This window comes from Ursus americanus, chromosome 9 (genome assembly GCF_024610735.1).
Source record: "Ursus americanus isolate L20-20 chromosome 9, mUrsAme1.1.p, whole genome shotgun sequence".
Classification (NCBI taxonomy): Eukaryota; Metazoa; Chordata; class Mammalia; order Carnivora; family Ursidae; genus Ursus; species Ursus americanus.
The window spans coordinates 25,047,347-25,064,094 of NC_142135.1; the positions used below are offsets into that span (position 1 = coordinate 25,047,347).

General features: G+C 35.3%; 1 protein-coding gene across 4 annotated transcripts in view; it reads left to right on the plus strand.

Annotated features, from left to right (window-relative positions):
• Positions 1-16,748, plus strand: part of CSMD3 (CUB and Sushi multiple domains 3) — a 1,146,349-nt gene that overhangs the window by 518,981 nt on the left and 610,620 nt on the right. For all 4 annotated transcript variants that reach the window (XM_045805628.2, XM_087864412.1, XM_045805629.2 and 1 more), the window contains one exon: positions 133-257. In XM_045805628.2, the coding sequence (XP_045661584.1) occupies positions 133-257 (125 nt within the window). The remainder of the gene's footprint in view (positions 1-132; positions 258-16,748) is intronic.

Genomic DNA, 16,748 nt, shown 5'->3' on the forward strand with positions numbered 1-16,748 from the left:
TCCCAGTAGAAAGATAATTTTTGCCACTATGGAGCTTTTTGAGCTATTGGATATTACCAGTAGAAGTGGAGACTGTTTGTTATGTTGTATTTTTCTAATCCTGTTTTTTTTAATCCTCTGTTTGATTTTTAGCCTTGGATCAACTGTGCAGTTCTCTTGTGATGAAGATTATGTCCTACAAGGTGCTAAGAGCATCACCTGTCAACGGATAGCTGAAGTCTTTGCTGCTTGGAGTGATCATAGGCCTGTATGTAAAGGTAAAGAAAAACCTTTAAAATGAAAATGCTCTCAACAACAATTTAATAATGTGAACTTCGTTCCATTGAGCATACATTTCAGTTAAATCTTTGAGCTATAATGCAGTCTTTAAGGGAATACTTAACCCAGGTACTTAGCAATATTTGTTGAAAATCTCTGATATGTGAACTGCTGTGTTAGGGTCCCAAAGACTTCCCAATGTAATAATTATATAAATATGCAATACAAGGTACTGGTGACTCTCTGGCTTCCCATAATATCAGTAATTGCAGATAAGATTTATTCTTACCATCTTTCTACAAATTAAACATTTCCACATAATTTAAATAAAGCCCCTGTTTTCTAAACTTTATTAAGCTATGTTTGAAAATGCCTCATTTTGGCTTACTGGCATTCTTAATTGCTTCTTTGTTGTTATTGTTTTTAATAATGGCATTGGCATATTTCAGTGTCTTAGTACTCAAAATTTCATTAGCCCTTCTTCACCCTCAGGGAATATTTTGAGTGAGTCAACACACTCTATAGATTCCCCTTAGGTGAAATAAGGGTGTTAGCAGGGGAATAGAGAAGGGGCAGATTTGAGAGCTACTATAAAGGAACAAAGAGAAAGTATTTGACAACTGTCTGAATATGGAAAAAGAAAGTGACAAGAAAGAACCAAAGATGATGCTCAAAGATGAGTCCATGAGATTAGAAAAATCTTAGTCTTTTATAATTATGAAAAAACTGAAAAATGCAGTTCTATGGAAGATTATTCAGTTACTCTGACATTGTCAGTGACATTGTCATCATTGGTAACAGTTTTAGACACTTCCTCTGTGGCAGTGATAGTGTTAACCACTGCATACACTGTCTTATTTAATCCTGAAAACAAACTGATTGAGACATTATTATCTCTATTTTAGAAATGAAAATGTAAGACATAAAGAGAAATAGTCACTTTCCCAAGCTCAAATACTTGGAAAATAGCAAAGTCCTTAAGACTTCATAGAATGGGGAGAAAAGCCAGATTTCAAAACATTAATGAGAGAACAGAAAATGATAAAATGGAAGCAGCAGGTATCTTCCACTCACTTGGCAATGGCAACCCAGATAGGAAGAGAGAATCTAGATGTTTCTCAGGTTCAAGTAAAACTTTGCCGTTACAAGTAGATGTGTACTCATTACCTATATCATTTTCAAAGGCTTTGAAAATGACATATAGTGCAATAACGTTAAAAAAAAAATAGTGAAATGGGGATAATAAAACAAGGCAAAATAGTTTCATATTTCTAAACAAGTTTATATACAAGTTAGTAGACAACTTTTAAGAATGCTAGACTTAAATAGGACAGCTGCCGAGCAAACGGAGCAGTTTACACAAAAACCGTTGTCTGTGAAATACAAGTATAACAATGACACAGAAAAAACAAACTTTTTTCTGGCTTTGGGGTCTGAAATGCCTTGCATTGTTTTTTTGTTTTTGTTTTTGTTTTTTATAAAGTAGACACTGAATGATAGGTATTGTGGAAGTAACTTTCATCAGTGTTCCGGCAATGAATAGAACAGTAGATTGATTGTATAAAGTTGATTTTTTTATGGTGTCCTCCACTCAAGACAAATTATATTTGTAAAGGACAATATAGTGAAAATTATGGTTTCAAATGGTGTGATCCAAGTATCCTGCTTCAATTTTTCATAAATTAGATGTATGTGTTTTTCGATGGCAAAAAAAGAATGGAAAAAATAGCAGATTCAAGAAAAAAAAAAGATTAATGTTAATGCAGAAACAAACCCTCACAAAAGAAGAAAAGTTATTGCCAGATCATGGAATTTAAGGTCTACATGAAGTAAGATTGAGACTATAAACCATCTTTTTTCTTTCAAGACTCTCATTTCAATAAAAAAATACATCATATTTATTACGATTGTAAATTGTTCAAAGGCAGAAATAATGTTACATTATTTTGTTATGTTTTACAAACCCTATAGTACAAAGAGCAGCTCTGTACTGGCTTCAGTCTCAAGAAATATTTGTTAAAAATTAATGTGTGATTATTTTTCTTTGATTCCAAGATACATGATGATATATATCAACATATATATATTATCTGGGAGTCATAAAATGTGCATGTTCAAGATTCATATATTGATATTATTTCATCTAAATTTTACATCTTTTTTGCAGACACTAATCATTTATACATAGCTTTACGTTCCTTGCATGCAGGCATATGTGTGTACAGTTTATAAAGTACATTTGGCTATTAGAAATTACTGGCTGTGGTGCTGGAAACAGTAATGGAAGGAACATGCTGAAATAGTAATTGAAGTTTTAAAATGACTATCCACAGTGAGTCTGAACAAAGAATAGTTTTCATGTCTCATGGGTGCTTGGACAGAATAAATATGCTTTTTCCCAGACAGCAGCATAAATAGCAGTATCAGTGCACTGCACCTTTGAGAGGTTATTAATATAGCTGCTGTCTATGTATTGCATGGTTGAGCAATCAGATGGTGATTTTAAAGGGACTGAAAGTTCACACAAATAACAAATTATGAATTAAAAGAAAAAGAGCAATTTAGAAATAAATATTAATGGATTTTACACATACCCAGACAATAATTTTTATTCCCTAAATGGGATATGCATATGAGATATTTGCCAGTTTACAGTTATGGATACAATTATTCTTTTGTTGGAAATGCAGTAGATATCCAAAAGCTGGAGTTTATGCAAATAAGCAAACTTATACACTTGAATAATATGTAGAATGTTTATTTTACATATTCGTGATGTTCGAAGAAACATCATTTGTTGGAGATTGATAATTTATTGAGCAGGAAGTATATAAGAGAGTTAATATTTATAGATTAACAAAATTTTTGACTAATTTTCAATCAATATTTATTTGGATGGCCCAAATAACCGGTTTTTATCTGTCAAGGCACAAGGGCATGATCCACTCATGAGAGTAATATAAGGGGTGACTAAGAGAGGATTAGAAAAGAAGACAAAAGAAAGACAAAAGTACTGGAAACTGGTAAAAATCGGGAGTCACCTTTTAATTCCATCATTCAATTAATTATTCAATTATTTGTTATGCAGTTATTAATATAATTACTTAGTTTGGATTCCACAAACATTAATGAACATCAGTAGGGATGCCAAATTAATACTATGTGGGATACACAGCATGTAATGGTTTTAGTTATTTTGTGTTATTTATAAGGCATAAACTCAAAACTAGGTAATATATAGTAGACTATTTTGTTTACAAGAGAGGTACAATTCTCTGCAAAATTCAGATGAGGAAAATTATTTCCATGTTTGGAGATGGTCAGACCTTGAGACAGAGGAGCAGAACTTAGGAATTGTTTTGGATTTCAACATAGGAAGTTGGAAAGTATTCCAGATACAGAGGATATGTCACGAGTGATATCACAAAGTGAATTGGCATATCTGGGGAACAAGGTGGGGGAGGATGGGCATTCCAGTTTGGTTAGGTACATATATGAAAGAATATAAAGTGAGGTAAGTTAGGAAGGGTTGTGTTACGTAACTCGTCCCTTAAGTTTTTTTGGAAGCATCCCAAAACCTTCATTCCTCCATCACCATTCTATAGTATATATACTACAACCTGACTCATATGTTTTTGTTTGGACTATAATTTATCATACGTATTGCTGGCAGACTAATCCCATCAAAATCTCACATTTGTTATGTCCCAATAATATTCAAAGACCCCATTTTATTTCTCAGCTTCATACTGTGTATCAGTAAAATGAGACAATCAAGAATGTTAACTCAGGTATCAGAGTATGCCAGTTCAAATCTTTGACTTTCTACTTAAGTAATAAACTCTCCTCATAATTATCAGATTTCTTATCTGTAAAGGAGAGTTCCAATACATTAGGACCTACTCCATAGGAAGTTAAGAATTTGTATGAGGATGCAATGAGGTAATCTATATTAAAGCACCAAGAATATGGGCTGAAGCACAAACACTTAATGGATAGAAGTGCCACGCTAATAGTTAACTCATTTGATTTCCAAAATCACCCATGATTTGTATCCATCCAGTTAGTTTTTTAATTCGCACCAGAAGTTTATCTCAGCATCTCAATACTGAACAGAATCACTGTCCTAATTTTCGTATGTGTGTGACTTGTCCTGAATGAAAGCATACATATTAACCATATCTGCCCACCCACCTTTCAAAGTCTTACTTACCTCTCACATCCTCTAAAACTTCTTTCCTATTTTCAATTATCCTTATCCCCCTTCTTTAGCCCCACTTCACATTTACTATCTTTAACACACAGTTTAGCATTTAATTCTATTCTCCTTGGTAGTGATTCCTCACCATTTTATGTGCAATAGACTTGTCCCTTCAACCAAAACCACCTTAGAAAGAACAAAATAATCAACACTTCTATAGTGCTTAAATTTTTATTAGATCTCTTTTGAATATTGCCAAGAAGAAGACAGTTACAAATATGGTTTATCCATCTATTACCTTTGATTTTAAATGGAAGGATCATAATGAGGTTCAGTTCCTTTCTTCATAGACAAAGGAAAAATCTATCAAATAAACTGTGATAATTGCTCTGGCCAAACCTAAGAGCTATGAACCTCATTAGCGAATATTTATTAAGGGCTTTGAGAATCTTAAAGTTTTCAAAATTCTCTCACATATGTGTCAGGTTCCTACTCATATTTTACTCTTCTTCACGTTGTTTAGTCCAGTGACCATTATGCCTATATTTTTGTGCATATGATACTGCTAAATAAACATTTTGAGCAAATGTTATGGGGAGACTTAGTTAATTATAACAAACAGTTTGAAAAGATAGTGATGTGCTGATTGTAATCAGAAAAAGGTGCCTGGTGGAAGACTTCCTGTTACGCAAAAGCAATTAGAAAATTTTGCCCAAGAGCAAGCCAGAACCTGCTGAAATTTATCAGCCAGAAACACATATAGCAGGTGTTTGTCTGTAGCTGTTATTGATGCCTTCTTAGTTTCATGGAATAATGTTACAGATGAGATGATGCATAATAAGGGTGATATTAGCAATTAATAGAGTGACATATGGTGAAGAAGATAGACAGATGGTTTAGATACGGATATTTATCATACACTCAAGTTTCTTGATGGTCCTTTTTTCCTAAAAATAATAGTTTGAAATTTATTATATAATTTTAATAAGCAAATTCATTTTACTGAGCTCTGACAATGAATATATTTTAATGATAAGATGTCATTTACATGTTATATGATGCAGATGATAGTGATGCATTTATGTATATCATTTAAAATTCAAAACTACCCAAACAATTAGAAGTTTTGCATTTCAATAGTGCCCTTCCAACAATTGTTGAGAAATACATTCCACACATCTTGCCTACCTCAGAAATTTATTAAGAAAATATGGAAGTAGTTAGCAAATAAATGATTCAGTTTTGTTATATAGTAGAGGCGGAGGGATCTCCATAGTTATTAGTGAGAAATTTCTGTTGCCACTCTCCCTTTTCCTTGGTGTATGACCTTGCTTGTCTTGCTTAACATTTTCTGGGCTTCCGTTTGCTTTTTTGGTGATTACTATGGACTTCCTCCAGTTGTAAATTCTTAATGTTCTTAAGTACAATTACTGCTTTTCCTTTAGAACATGTTAAGGTTATTCTTAGTTAAAAGTTCGTCTTGGTCGGCTCCAGGAAGGTATAACAAAAATACCATAAGCTGAATGGCTTAAAACAACAAACATTTATTTCACAGTTCTGGAGACTGTGAAGTCCTAGGTGATGTCTGGTTGGTAGCAGCTTCCTTACTGTAGCCTTCAAACTGTAACCTCACCTGGTGAAAGGGGAGGCATCTCTCCTGGATCTGTTTTATAAGATCACTAATTCCATTCCTGAAGGCTGCACCCTTACCAACTAATCATTTCCCAAAGTCTCTACCTCCTAATATTGTCACATTGGGAGTCAGGATTCAACATATAAATTATTTTGGGGGGACACAAATATTCAGTCCATAGCAATGTTCTCCTTTACCTTCACCAGCCCAGTGTCTGTCTCAGTTCCTGGCACAAAGCAGGCAATAATAATAACAATAATGATGATGATGATATCTGACAAACTATTACTAACAGAGTATTACTGTGCTTTACTGTACTATGTTTTAGGTAGCAGTTTAAAAAATAGATAAATGTTGTTTTTATTTAGTGGCCAAACTGCAGTTATCAGTCATCAAATTGTTTCAAAGTAGTTTAGAATCTGTGGATCTTTTTATACCTCATTTACTGTTAAAAATATAATTTCATATTAATTTAAAGGATTATTTATGTTCATAGATTCTGTACCATGATATGTTGATTTTGAATGATGCATCCTTAGAAAAATAAAGTTACTATAATGTGATTCTTGATCCTTCTATATTCTAAGGGCTATAGTTTTAAGACTTTTTAAATGGAAAATAAAGATATTGATTATTAAAATTAATCAATAACAATTATAGATGAGTTGGGAGAGAAAATAAGTAGGAAGCAACTCTTATATTTGGCACACATAATTTTAAAGCCCTGAGGATTTGAAATTTAATGGAAATAAAGGGATCTACGCAATGAACAAAGCACAAATGACTAAGGAAATAATAACCTAATAAACAATGGACATTTTAGCTGAACAACCAAGGAAAAACCTGAAATGTGTTATCTTTATGCAAGGATGAACAAATTGAAAACTGGTAAAATCCAGGAAATTCAAAATTTGCAGGAGAAACTACTTATTTGAAAGGGAATTTCAAAGAATTGTTAAAATGAAATGACTTTTTTGTGTTTTTACAGTAAATCTATGAGATTCCTCAGCATTCCCCTATAATGTAGAAAGTCTTACTTCTTATGTTTGCTGACAGGATGTGCTATTATCACAAAGCACCTGGATGATCTGTGATGACTTACTACCCTTACCACTAATTCTGATCACATAAAATGATGGGAGAAGTAAAGATGGTGGAATGAGGGACTTTTCCTAAGCTCCTCCATAGGGCAAACTCACTTTTGTTTTAAAATAGCAGGATAGCTACTTTTGGGCAGGAAAGTTTATACATTAAATGATCATAGTGTGATCACTAGAATGTCTGACACTTTTTATATGCACTCAAAATAGAGAATTGTACAATGTGAAACCAAAAATATGCAGACCTGGGAAAGACATAGTTACCAAATAGGAAATAAAAACCATAGGCAAAATATACAGACAGGATTGATGAGAAGGGGAAAATTTTTAATATTTAAATTGAGTTTATTTGAAATTTAAAGAATCATGGATTTTACCCTTGATACGAACATACAGAATTTATCACATTTTGGCAAACCTTTCCTTGTATTAAGGTGTCAGCTATGTTTTACTGTTTAGCTAGTCTGACAGTAATTTTTCTGGATCTAGGTTTATAGCAATAGCATCCCCCACAACAAGCCATGCCTGGCACATGGCGGACACCCTCACAGATACTTGACTGAATGTTTTGTTTCTCACTATGCTAGACACAACGTAAGAAGCACAGAACAGAATTGAACAAATCATGTCCTTGAGGAATTTACAGGCTCGTTGAAAACAGTACATTCAAAATGAAACAGCCAGAGAACATCCCTAAAGCCACAGAGGCATGGTTTCACGGGCAATGTTTATGCCATAAAGACAGTTCAAAACAAAGGAAGGACAGAAGACAGAAATGAGAATGTTAACCTTTGGGAAATAAATACCATAGACCATGAATATATTACTTAGTCACTTTCTCTTTGAGTTGAATATTACTGTATATTTCTTTATTTTGGAAATTATTTATTTTTTAAACAACATTGATATTTGAGTGCTAAATATTTATTAGGTAAAGGGAGAAAAAAAGATGAGTTAGAAATTATCTTTCTCTCGGGGCGCCTGGGTGGCTCAGTGGTTAAGCGTCTGCCTTCAGCTCAGGGCGTGATCTCAGGGTCCTGGGATTGAGCCCTGCATTGGGCTCCTCTGCTGGGAGCCTACTTCTTCCTCTCCCACTCCCCCTGCTTGTGTTCCCTCTCTCACTGGCTGTCTCTCTCTCTGCCAAATAAATAAATAAAATCATAAAAAAAAAGAAATAATCTTTCTCTCAAGATTGGTGCTCTACTTTAGTGGGAAAAATATAACAAAAATGTGTGTATCACCATACATCACAATAACAGACATTGCAGATTAATAGACACAATGCTTTACATTCACTGACGATAAACAACCACTCTGCTTAGAAAAGTCTGGAAAATTTGATTTTGAAAAGTGAATAGGAATTTAAGAAGGAGAGGCAGACAGACCTGTAAGTTGAGGTACGGAAAGATATAGAAGACAGAAAACTATACATAAAGTTGTAGGGTCATGAAAGAGACCTATATTAGAAAGAGAGCAAGACACTGATGAATGAAATATGGAAGAGCATAAACTTATTGAAGGTGGGAAAAATGAAGATATGTTGGTTAAACAGATGGATCTTATTTTGAAGGGTCTTATATGCCAACGACAAGGTAAATACTGGGTTTTAGATGCATAAAGGAGAGTTTTTTGCTTTTAATTTTTAAAAAAGGATTACTTATTAATTTAATGCATTGAATAAGTATTTATTCAGTGATAATTATGTGCCAGTCAGACACTGGGGTAAGTACTAGGGATAAAAAGATAACTAAGACAAAATCTCTGCTTGCAATGAACTTACTCTCAATTGTGGGGGGCAAGAGAAGATTCCAAAGTTAATACACAATTACAATAATTTATCATAAACTCTATGCTGGAGTTATATAATAGGTATTCTGGGAGTTGACAGAGAAGGCTTCCAACAGGAGGAAGAAGCTGAGCTGGACCTTGAAAATGCAGTAGACAAGGCTAAGGAAACAGTGGTGTTTGTGAAGGGTACATCAGATAGAGGGAACCACATGGGGAAAGGCATAAAATATCAGGGTATGCTGTGTTATAGAAAATGGAATATGAATGAAGAGAGGTAACACTGAAGGCAGAGTGTCTAGTTTAACTTTCGATTAAGTCAGTGATAAGAGAAATGCAGAGAAGGGGTTAGAAGAGAATTAGATTGGAATGGATACCAAGATGTAAGGGATAAGAGGAGGAAGTTGAGCGAAGGAGACTAGAAAAGAAGTAGCTGGAAGCAGAGATGGATAACAGGAGAGAATGGTGTTGTAACACCACAGTGAGGAGAGATTTTATAAATAAAGTGTGGTCAACATTGTCAAATGCTGCACAGTGGTTGAGAAAAATAAGGACTCATTGAGTTCAGTAACCAAGAGGATACCAGTGACCTTGGTAGAGCCATTTTCTTTGGAATTGTTGATGTGGAAGACACACGGCTATAGTTGAGGAGTAACGAGGTGAGAAAATTGAGGCTTGAAGTGAAAAGCTGAAACTGAACTGTGAGGCAAAGGAAAGAGCTAGGTTAGTAGATGGAGAGGAGCATGGAATTAAGGAAAGGCTGTTTTTAAGATAAGATAGATTTAAATAATGAGATGGCTCAGGTGCCATGGTTGAAGAGATTGAAGATACAGGAGAGAGCTGGGCTGATTGGAAGATACAGTTCCCCAGTATGAAGGGTCTGGGGTTCAGAATAGAGGGGATGGCACTGAGCTTGGATAGGAGTTCACACACCCTCTCCTCTCAGGTAGGAGACTGTGAGGAAGGAACCATTGAAGGTGCAGATAATTTTACAGGTGCGAAACTGAAGGAGGCATCATTCTCAAATGGTTCTCTTCCTCCATCCCCATTTTTTGTCTATAAAGTAGATGAGGTTATCTAAGGAGAGGAAGAAATCCAGCAGTTCTGTGATTAAGTAGGATGGAACTGAAGATGAAATTGATAGAAATAGAGAGAGCTAGGGGAAGTCACCAAGCAGTCAGCCTCTGAGAAACAGGATCATATCCTGAGGGTTTCATTTAGCCCAGCGGTCCTCATCCCTGGCTGCACATTACAATCACCTAGAGAGCTTTTGAAATAAAAACCCATGCCCAGGTCCTAACCCACAGCAATTAAATCAAAGTCTCTAGAGGATTAGATAATTCAGTTCATATATCCCCTCTGAGATAAATTGGTCAGTTTAACTGCATTGAGGGTTCAAAAAACAGCTTGAAATGTTATTCTGTTTTCTTGGGTGGTCTCTCCCTCCTTCCCAAGAAGTAATGTACTTACAGGCAGGCTGTTTGGAACATTTAGTTACACATGTCGTATTCCTGTTCTACAGAGTAGCAAAGTGGAAGTTTGATGCATTCAGGCCACCAAGGCAAAGCAGCAGCTCACCACTTCCTCTTCTTACTGGACACATCCAGATAGGAGAGCAATATAAATTTGCATGTTAAATGTCAAAGATGGGCTCATTTTCATACTTATCATGTATTACCAGCTGGAAATGGCACTGATTTACTTTTGAGATAAGTGTTTCTTGGGAAGAAATGAAATGGGGTCACAACTGAATGAGCCACGCTTCATTTGCACTCCTGCCGTCCGTTTCGGACAGCTTTAGCTTATTTATTCCAAGGAAACAAGGCAAGGCAAATGTAGGTTTGTAGCATGGAAATAATTTTGAGAAGAAAATTAAATAACACTATGACTTTATGAAATATGAATTCTTTTTAAAGTTTGTCGTAAGTGCCAACATTTCAACATACACATTCATTTTGTATGTCCTTTCCTTGTTGTCTATTGATTATCCAATTCATGCAGCACTTGCTTTACTGGCTTATTATTTTAAATATTTTCTATAAAAAATACTTATTTCAAATTTCACATCTCTGTTATATAGTTAAGGTCGATATTTATGACTTTCTTACTGGGTGCTATTTCATTAGAAAACGCTTCTTAGTTTTTGCACAAGTTAAAAAGGCATCTTGGATGATTTTGTGATATTCTAAGGCTATTTAAAATTAATGAAATTCCAGGGTGCCTGGGTGGCTCAGTTGGTTAAGTGTTCGCCTCTTGATTTCAGCTCTGGTCATGATCTCAAGGTCATGATCTCAGGGTCATGACCTCAGGGTCGTGAGATTGAGTCCCGTGTCAGATTCCACACTGGGCGTGGAGGCTCCCTAAGATTCTCTTTTTCCCTTTCCCTCTGCCCTGCCCCACCCTCATAAATAAATAAATAAATAAATAAATAAAGTTAATAAAAGTTCATGGTCATTTTCTTGGCCTTGGATAAACTTCTCTTTCAACTTTTGGAGGATAAATATTTATGTTTAGCAGGATGTGCAATTATGTATTTATTCTGAAAATAAATACCTTGGATGTTATGCATTGTTACCTTTTAATAACCACTACCACATCTCCCATCTCCCTGCGTATCTCCACCAAATTCTAAGGGGAAAAGAAAAGGCAGCAAAATATTTAGATATAGAAAACAAAAGGTAAAAGAAATGAGAAACATTTTATTGCTTTTCTAGGTCTGCTTCCTTACAGATCAAATGAAACTTTCTATAAGACTATTAGGAATGCCTTCTGAAAAGCTTCTCATTTTCCATTGTTTATTTTGTTCTTTTCTGCATAAGATTTCTTGCAAAATTATGCAAGGGTGGAATTTTTCTTACCTATTTAGAGTATTGTAAAAAGAAAAATCATAAAGACCATGTTGTTAAAAAAATGTTTGTGAGGTCTTCATAAAAGGACTCCAGTTTTCCCCATTTTCATAACCATAAAACTATTTATTAATTAAATACAACAGCATTCATTCTGAGCCATGAACATCAAAGGCCACATTTGGCTTTTATTTTTTCTTTTTTAATTATTTCATCTGTTAGGAAGTACTGACAGGACTGGCTGATGTGAACATGTCCCCCACACCCCCAGCCCCCAAGTAAAGCTTAACTGCCTGATAAAGTTAAAACCTGGGAGGAATATAAGTAGTTTTTTAAGAAATTATGATCACCAAGGAAGGAAATAGTGGGGATTATCAGTATATTTAGAGTGAAAAACTGTAATTTCCAGCAAATTGTAAGAGAGATTGAAATTTACCTACAAATTTGTAAAGATATTTTAGCTCAGTAGTACTTTCAGGGACTGAGTACTAGAGTCAAAAAGAATGTGTGTAGGGTAAGACATCTACAGACACTGAACTGGCAGTACAGAGACTTGGCAGAGGAACTCTGATTTTAAAAAGACAATGCAGATCATAGATGGTTGGGCATAAGACCAGCATGGAATATTGGTATGTGACATGTACTTGCAAGAGCCCTGCCTTGCAAGGCTGTCTAAAGCCAAGAAGGGTTAGAAATGTGAAATATGCTAAAGAATAATAATTTAAAAAATTTATTTATATGAAACAAGGAAAGCAATTATACATATAATTATATATAATTATTATAATGTGGGCTAGTATTTCCTAAAGTTATCTTTGAGTATTAATAATAAACACGGAGAAAAGGTGTTCAGACAAACTGACGATTTGTTATGTTACTTTAACTACAGAACTTGGCAGAATTTTTAATATTTCCAGGTTTTTTTTTGCTTATCTTTAAAAGTAGAAATGTAGTGTGTAACACAGGCTCCCAGAAAATGCTGATCTGGGCTGAACATTTGGAAGATGCTGGTTTGGGGTATGTAATTGCAGTCATTCCCTAACTGTTCTCACCTCTAGTTTCTCTTTTCTCAGATTTGCTCCCCATGTCACTACTAGAGTACTCTGATTGAAAAAATAATAATAATAAATAAAATAAAAACCTTTCAATATTCCATCCCAATCTGCAAATAATCCATTGTTAACTGTTCAATTCAAAATTTCTTAACGTGGCATTTTGGAGCCTCCCAGTTTTGTCCCTGAACTTCTTTTTGACTTTATTTCTTCTTAGTCCCAAACACTGCTCCAGAAAGCTATATATCACCATGTCTTATATGTCCCTTTAGTGAAAAGAAAATACTTGGATTCAAAAGAAATTCCTCCACTGTGTGTTTTTGGTGATGGTATATATCGGTATCTTTAATTTCCTCTCTTTCACGGGAATTGTGCTGTATATATATATTATATATAATGCAATAATTTTGCCTTTTGTAGATGAAAGTAGATCAAATAAATGAGAAAACACAGCTCTTAAGTGCTGGACCAGGATTCAAGTTTAGATGTGTACAGTTTCAAAGTTCATGTTGTTTTCATTCTCCATACTGAGTTAAAGAGCCCAAAACACAGACAAGAGCAGAATATACAAACCATGGACATGATGAATATCAGTTAAGCCATGCAAAGTTTCACATAGTTTTGGTTTTAATGAAGTTTCTTGGGGAAAAAATTGACTCTCGGTTTCAGCTTATGTATGGCTTTTGGCCTCCTTAGGTAGGAATTTATTTATTTTTTTCCTGTACTACCTAAATCCTGACTCAACTGTGTCTGTGAATTTTGTCCAAACAATTTTCCTGAATTAACTTCTCCCTTTTCTGGTTCATCTCCCTGAGTTGTCCCTTGGAAAAATCCTTTCCCCCCTTCTTCTTAAAACTAAGAGTCTCCGCAAATTTCAAATTTCATCTGTTTGATGGGAAGATAGTCATAGTTTTATCTTTTATCTTCTTCATAGTCAAACTTTATAGTAAACATTGGCATACCTAATTATACTTCAGAAATGTACCCCAGGGGCTCCTGGGTGGCTCAGTCATTAAGCGTCTGCCTTTGGCTCAGGGCGCGATCCCAGAGTCCTAGGATCAAGCGATCAAGCCCCATATCGGGCTTCTCCGCTGGGAGCCTGCTTCTTCCTCTCCCACTCCCCCTGCTTGTGTTCCCTCTCTCGCTGGCTGTCTTTCTCTCTGTCAAATAAATAAATAAAATCTTAAAAAAAAATGTACCCCAGGAAGCTTGAGGTTATGGTTAAGATGTGCATTGATGAGATTTTAAAGAAATGGGGAATTTTACAAATGGGTATTCAGGCTCTGTGGCCATAATCTGCAAAAAATAAGGGAAACAATATTATTTCTTAGTAAAGAAGAATTTGGATATGTGGGTGAGAAGAGGAGGGGAAATCTGGAAAGTTGGTAGGATATTAAGCAATATGGGAAGAGACTGAAGCCTTAGGAAAAGGTAGCCAGTGAGAAATCCTTGGATCAGGTGAAAAAAGGATCTATGAGAAAGGAATGATCTCATATATAATCCTAAATAATCCTACATTAAATTTTTAATCTAATTTTTTGTGTTGCTGCCATGTAAACTCCTTACCTTGTCTCAGTCCCCATAGCTTAAGTAATAAGTGATCATTGATACTAATGATTGATAGCAGACAAGATAATAAATATAAAGAATAATTGTCTCCTTTTCCAGTTATTAGAGTTGTTGTTGTTGTTGTTGTTGTTAATGAAGTTTAGAGTTCTCAGATATTGTAGAGGCTTGATTTTATTAAAGCATGGGAAGATATGTGAGTTTTTTTTTTTTTTTTTTTGTGAGTTCTTTTGATAAATCTTGTGGTGTATCCCTTGATAGGAGCTCTGGTGATATAAAAATAGTAGTCATTCTTTTTCAGCCTTGTGGATTTAGTATGTGCCTCATAAGGATGTCAGAGGAATGCGTCAAGAACTGTGAAGGGTCTGAGGTTTTACCATACTTGGAAATTTATAAGTTAGCTTTCCATACTTTTATGGATGCTAGCAGAAATTGAAAGACCCCTACATCAGGGATAAAGGACAGTTTACTACTCACAGGAGGTAGATCATTACCATTGTTGCCAATTCCATGAGCCCCAGTTTCTTAAAGACCAGATAACAGCTGCTCATGCAATAAGTTGCACTATAGGAAAGGAACCCTGAGCATAGGGAATCCAAATCTTTTATAATGGGTAGTATGCATGCCTATTTCTTTGCTCTGGTGGGAGACACTATCTCTGTCTTCCAAGACTGTAAGTAAACTTGTCCTTTGCTCTGGAGGGAGACACTGTCTCTGTCTTCCAAGGCTGTTCAATATACAAACAACCTTAAAAAGATACTGCAGAACAAAGTGTCTTTGCTTGCAAGATGTGTGCAATTATGATAGAACCGTGGAGAATTGCCTCCTGACAATATCTACCTCTCATTTCTCTATCTTGGCTTCTGGTGCATTTTCCCATGAGAATTCCCATTAGTCAGATGCTGATTAATCTGAATGCCAGAGGCTGGAAACAAATCCATTCAATTTTCATCATACAGCATTTAATTAAGATTATTATCAACAGGACTCCAAACTACAGAATGAGGCCAATCCCCAGGGACGCAAACCCAACTAGTGTAACAAATTATATCAACCATTAGTGTCTACATTAGAAAATCAGGTGGATTTTTCTTTTCATTTGTATATTGATATTTGCACTTGTCCCAAGGTGTTAATCCAGGTACTATGAGATGCATTAGCAATTGCCTTGGCCCACAAGGTAGAAGTCTAGGGCAATTCTACCATGTCTAACAACTTTGACCAGAAGTTGAGGCTGATGTGAATGGCTTCAGAACCAAAGTAGTATCACTGATCGTTTCAGCTAAGTCCAGTAGCTTTCCCCAAGTAGCCAGGGTAACTTCAATCGTGAGATCTCCACAGTTATCTTATTGTTACATGATCTATAGGTGGTGTTTCCTTAAACTTTTGAATGTCTCTTATTAATACGCCCAAAGCAGATGTTGCCATATTTTGGAAAGGGAGGCTGGTTAATACATGCCTTCCCTGTAAGAAGAATCCCTATGGCATACCTCATGCCTCTGGAAAGAACCTGTTTTTTAAAATTGGTGACACCACCGGCAAGGAGGACTACATCAGTCAGGGGACCCCAGTTGATAGTGCTTTCAGAGTGCTTCCAGATGGTTGGTAAAAACAGCTTTTGGAGTGAAGTTCAAATAATTTTGTTTGGTCCTTGTTTTGGAAGGACTCTCTGTCCTGTTCATCTATGCCACCAGAATGTTGACATTTGTCGACCCCATGCAATGACAAAGTAAAAACTATAAGAATGGAGAAGGGAAAATATCTGGAAGTAGGAACATGTATTTAACTGGGAGGTGTAGACATTGGGGTTATCCCCGGCTGTTTCCATAGACCTCTTGGTTAAGGACAATCATGGTTAAACCAATGTAAAAGACATTGGTCAGGAGATAACAAATCTATCAATAAGTTAAATTTATGGACTCACAACAGTTTGGGAATGCTATTCTAAGGTATTTTCCTTTAAAAAAAAAAAAAGGCTTCAAAGGTGATTGTGAGAAACAAAGATTATTAATGTAGCTTCCTCCGTCATACCGCACTTTCCCTCTATACTAGGTGTTGTTCCGCCTTGCTGTCACAAAATCAGTGTGTCTTATTCACCTTTTCTCCAATCATCAAATATTCTTATATTCTTTATATACCATATGAAAGAGGAACTAGGGCATTTTTATAAAACTTGCAGAGACCCAATATATCCCCAAATTTAGTCCATATGGGCTTCTATAAAGGACTCAGTGATCAGTATATACTTATCGAAGTGATCATTATTCTTATAATCTAGGGTTATGTCCATACAATGAAAGAATCCAG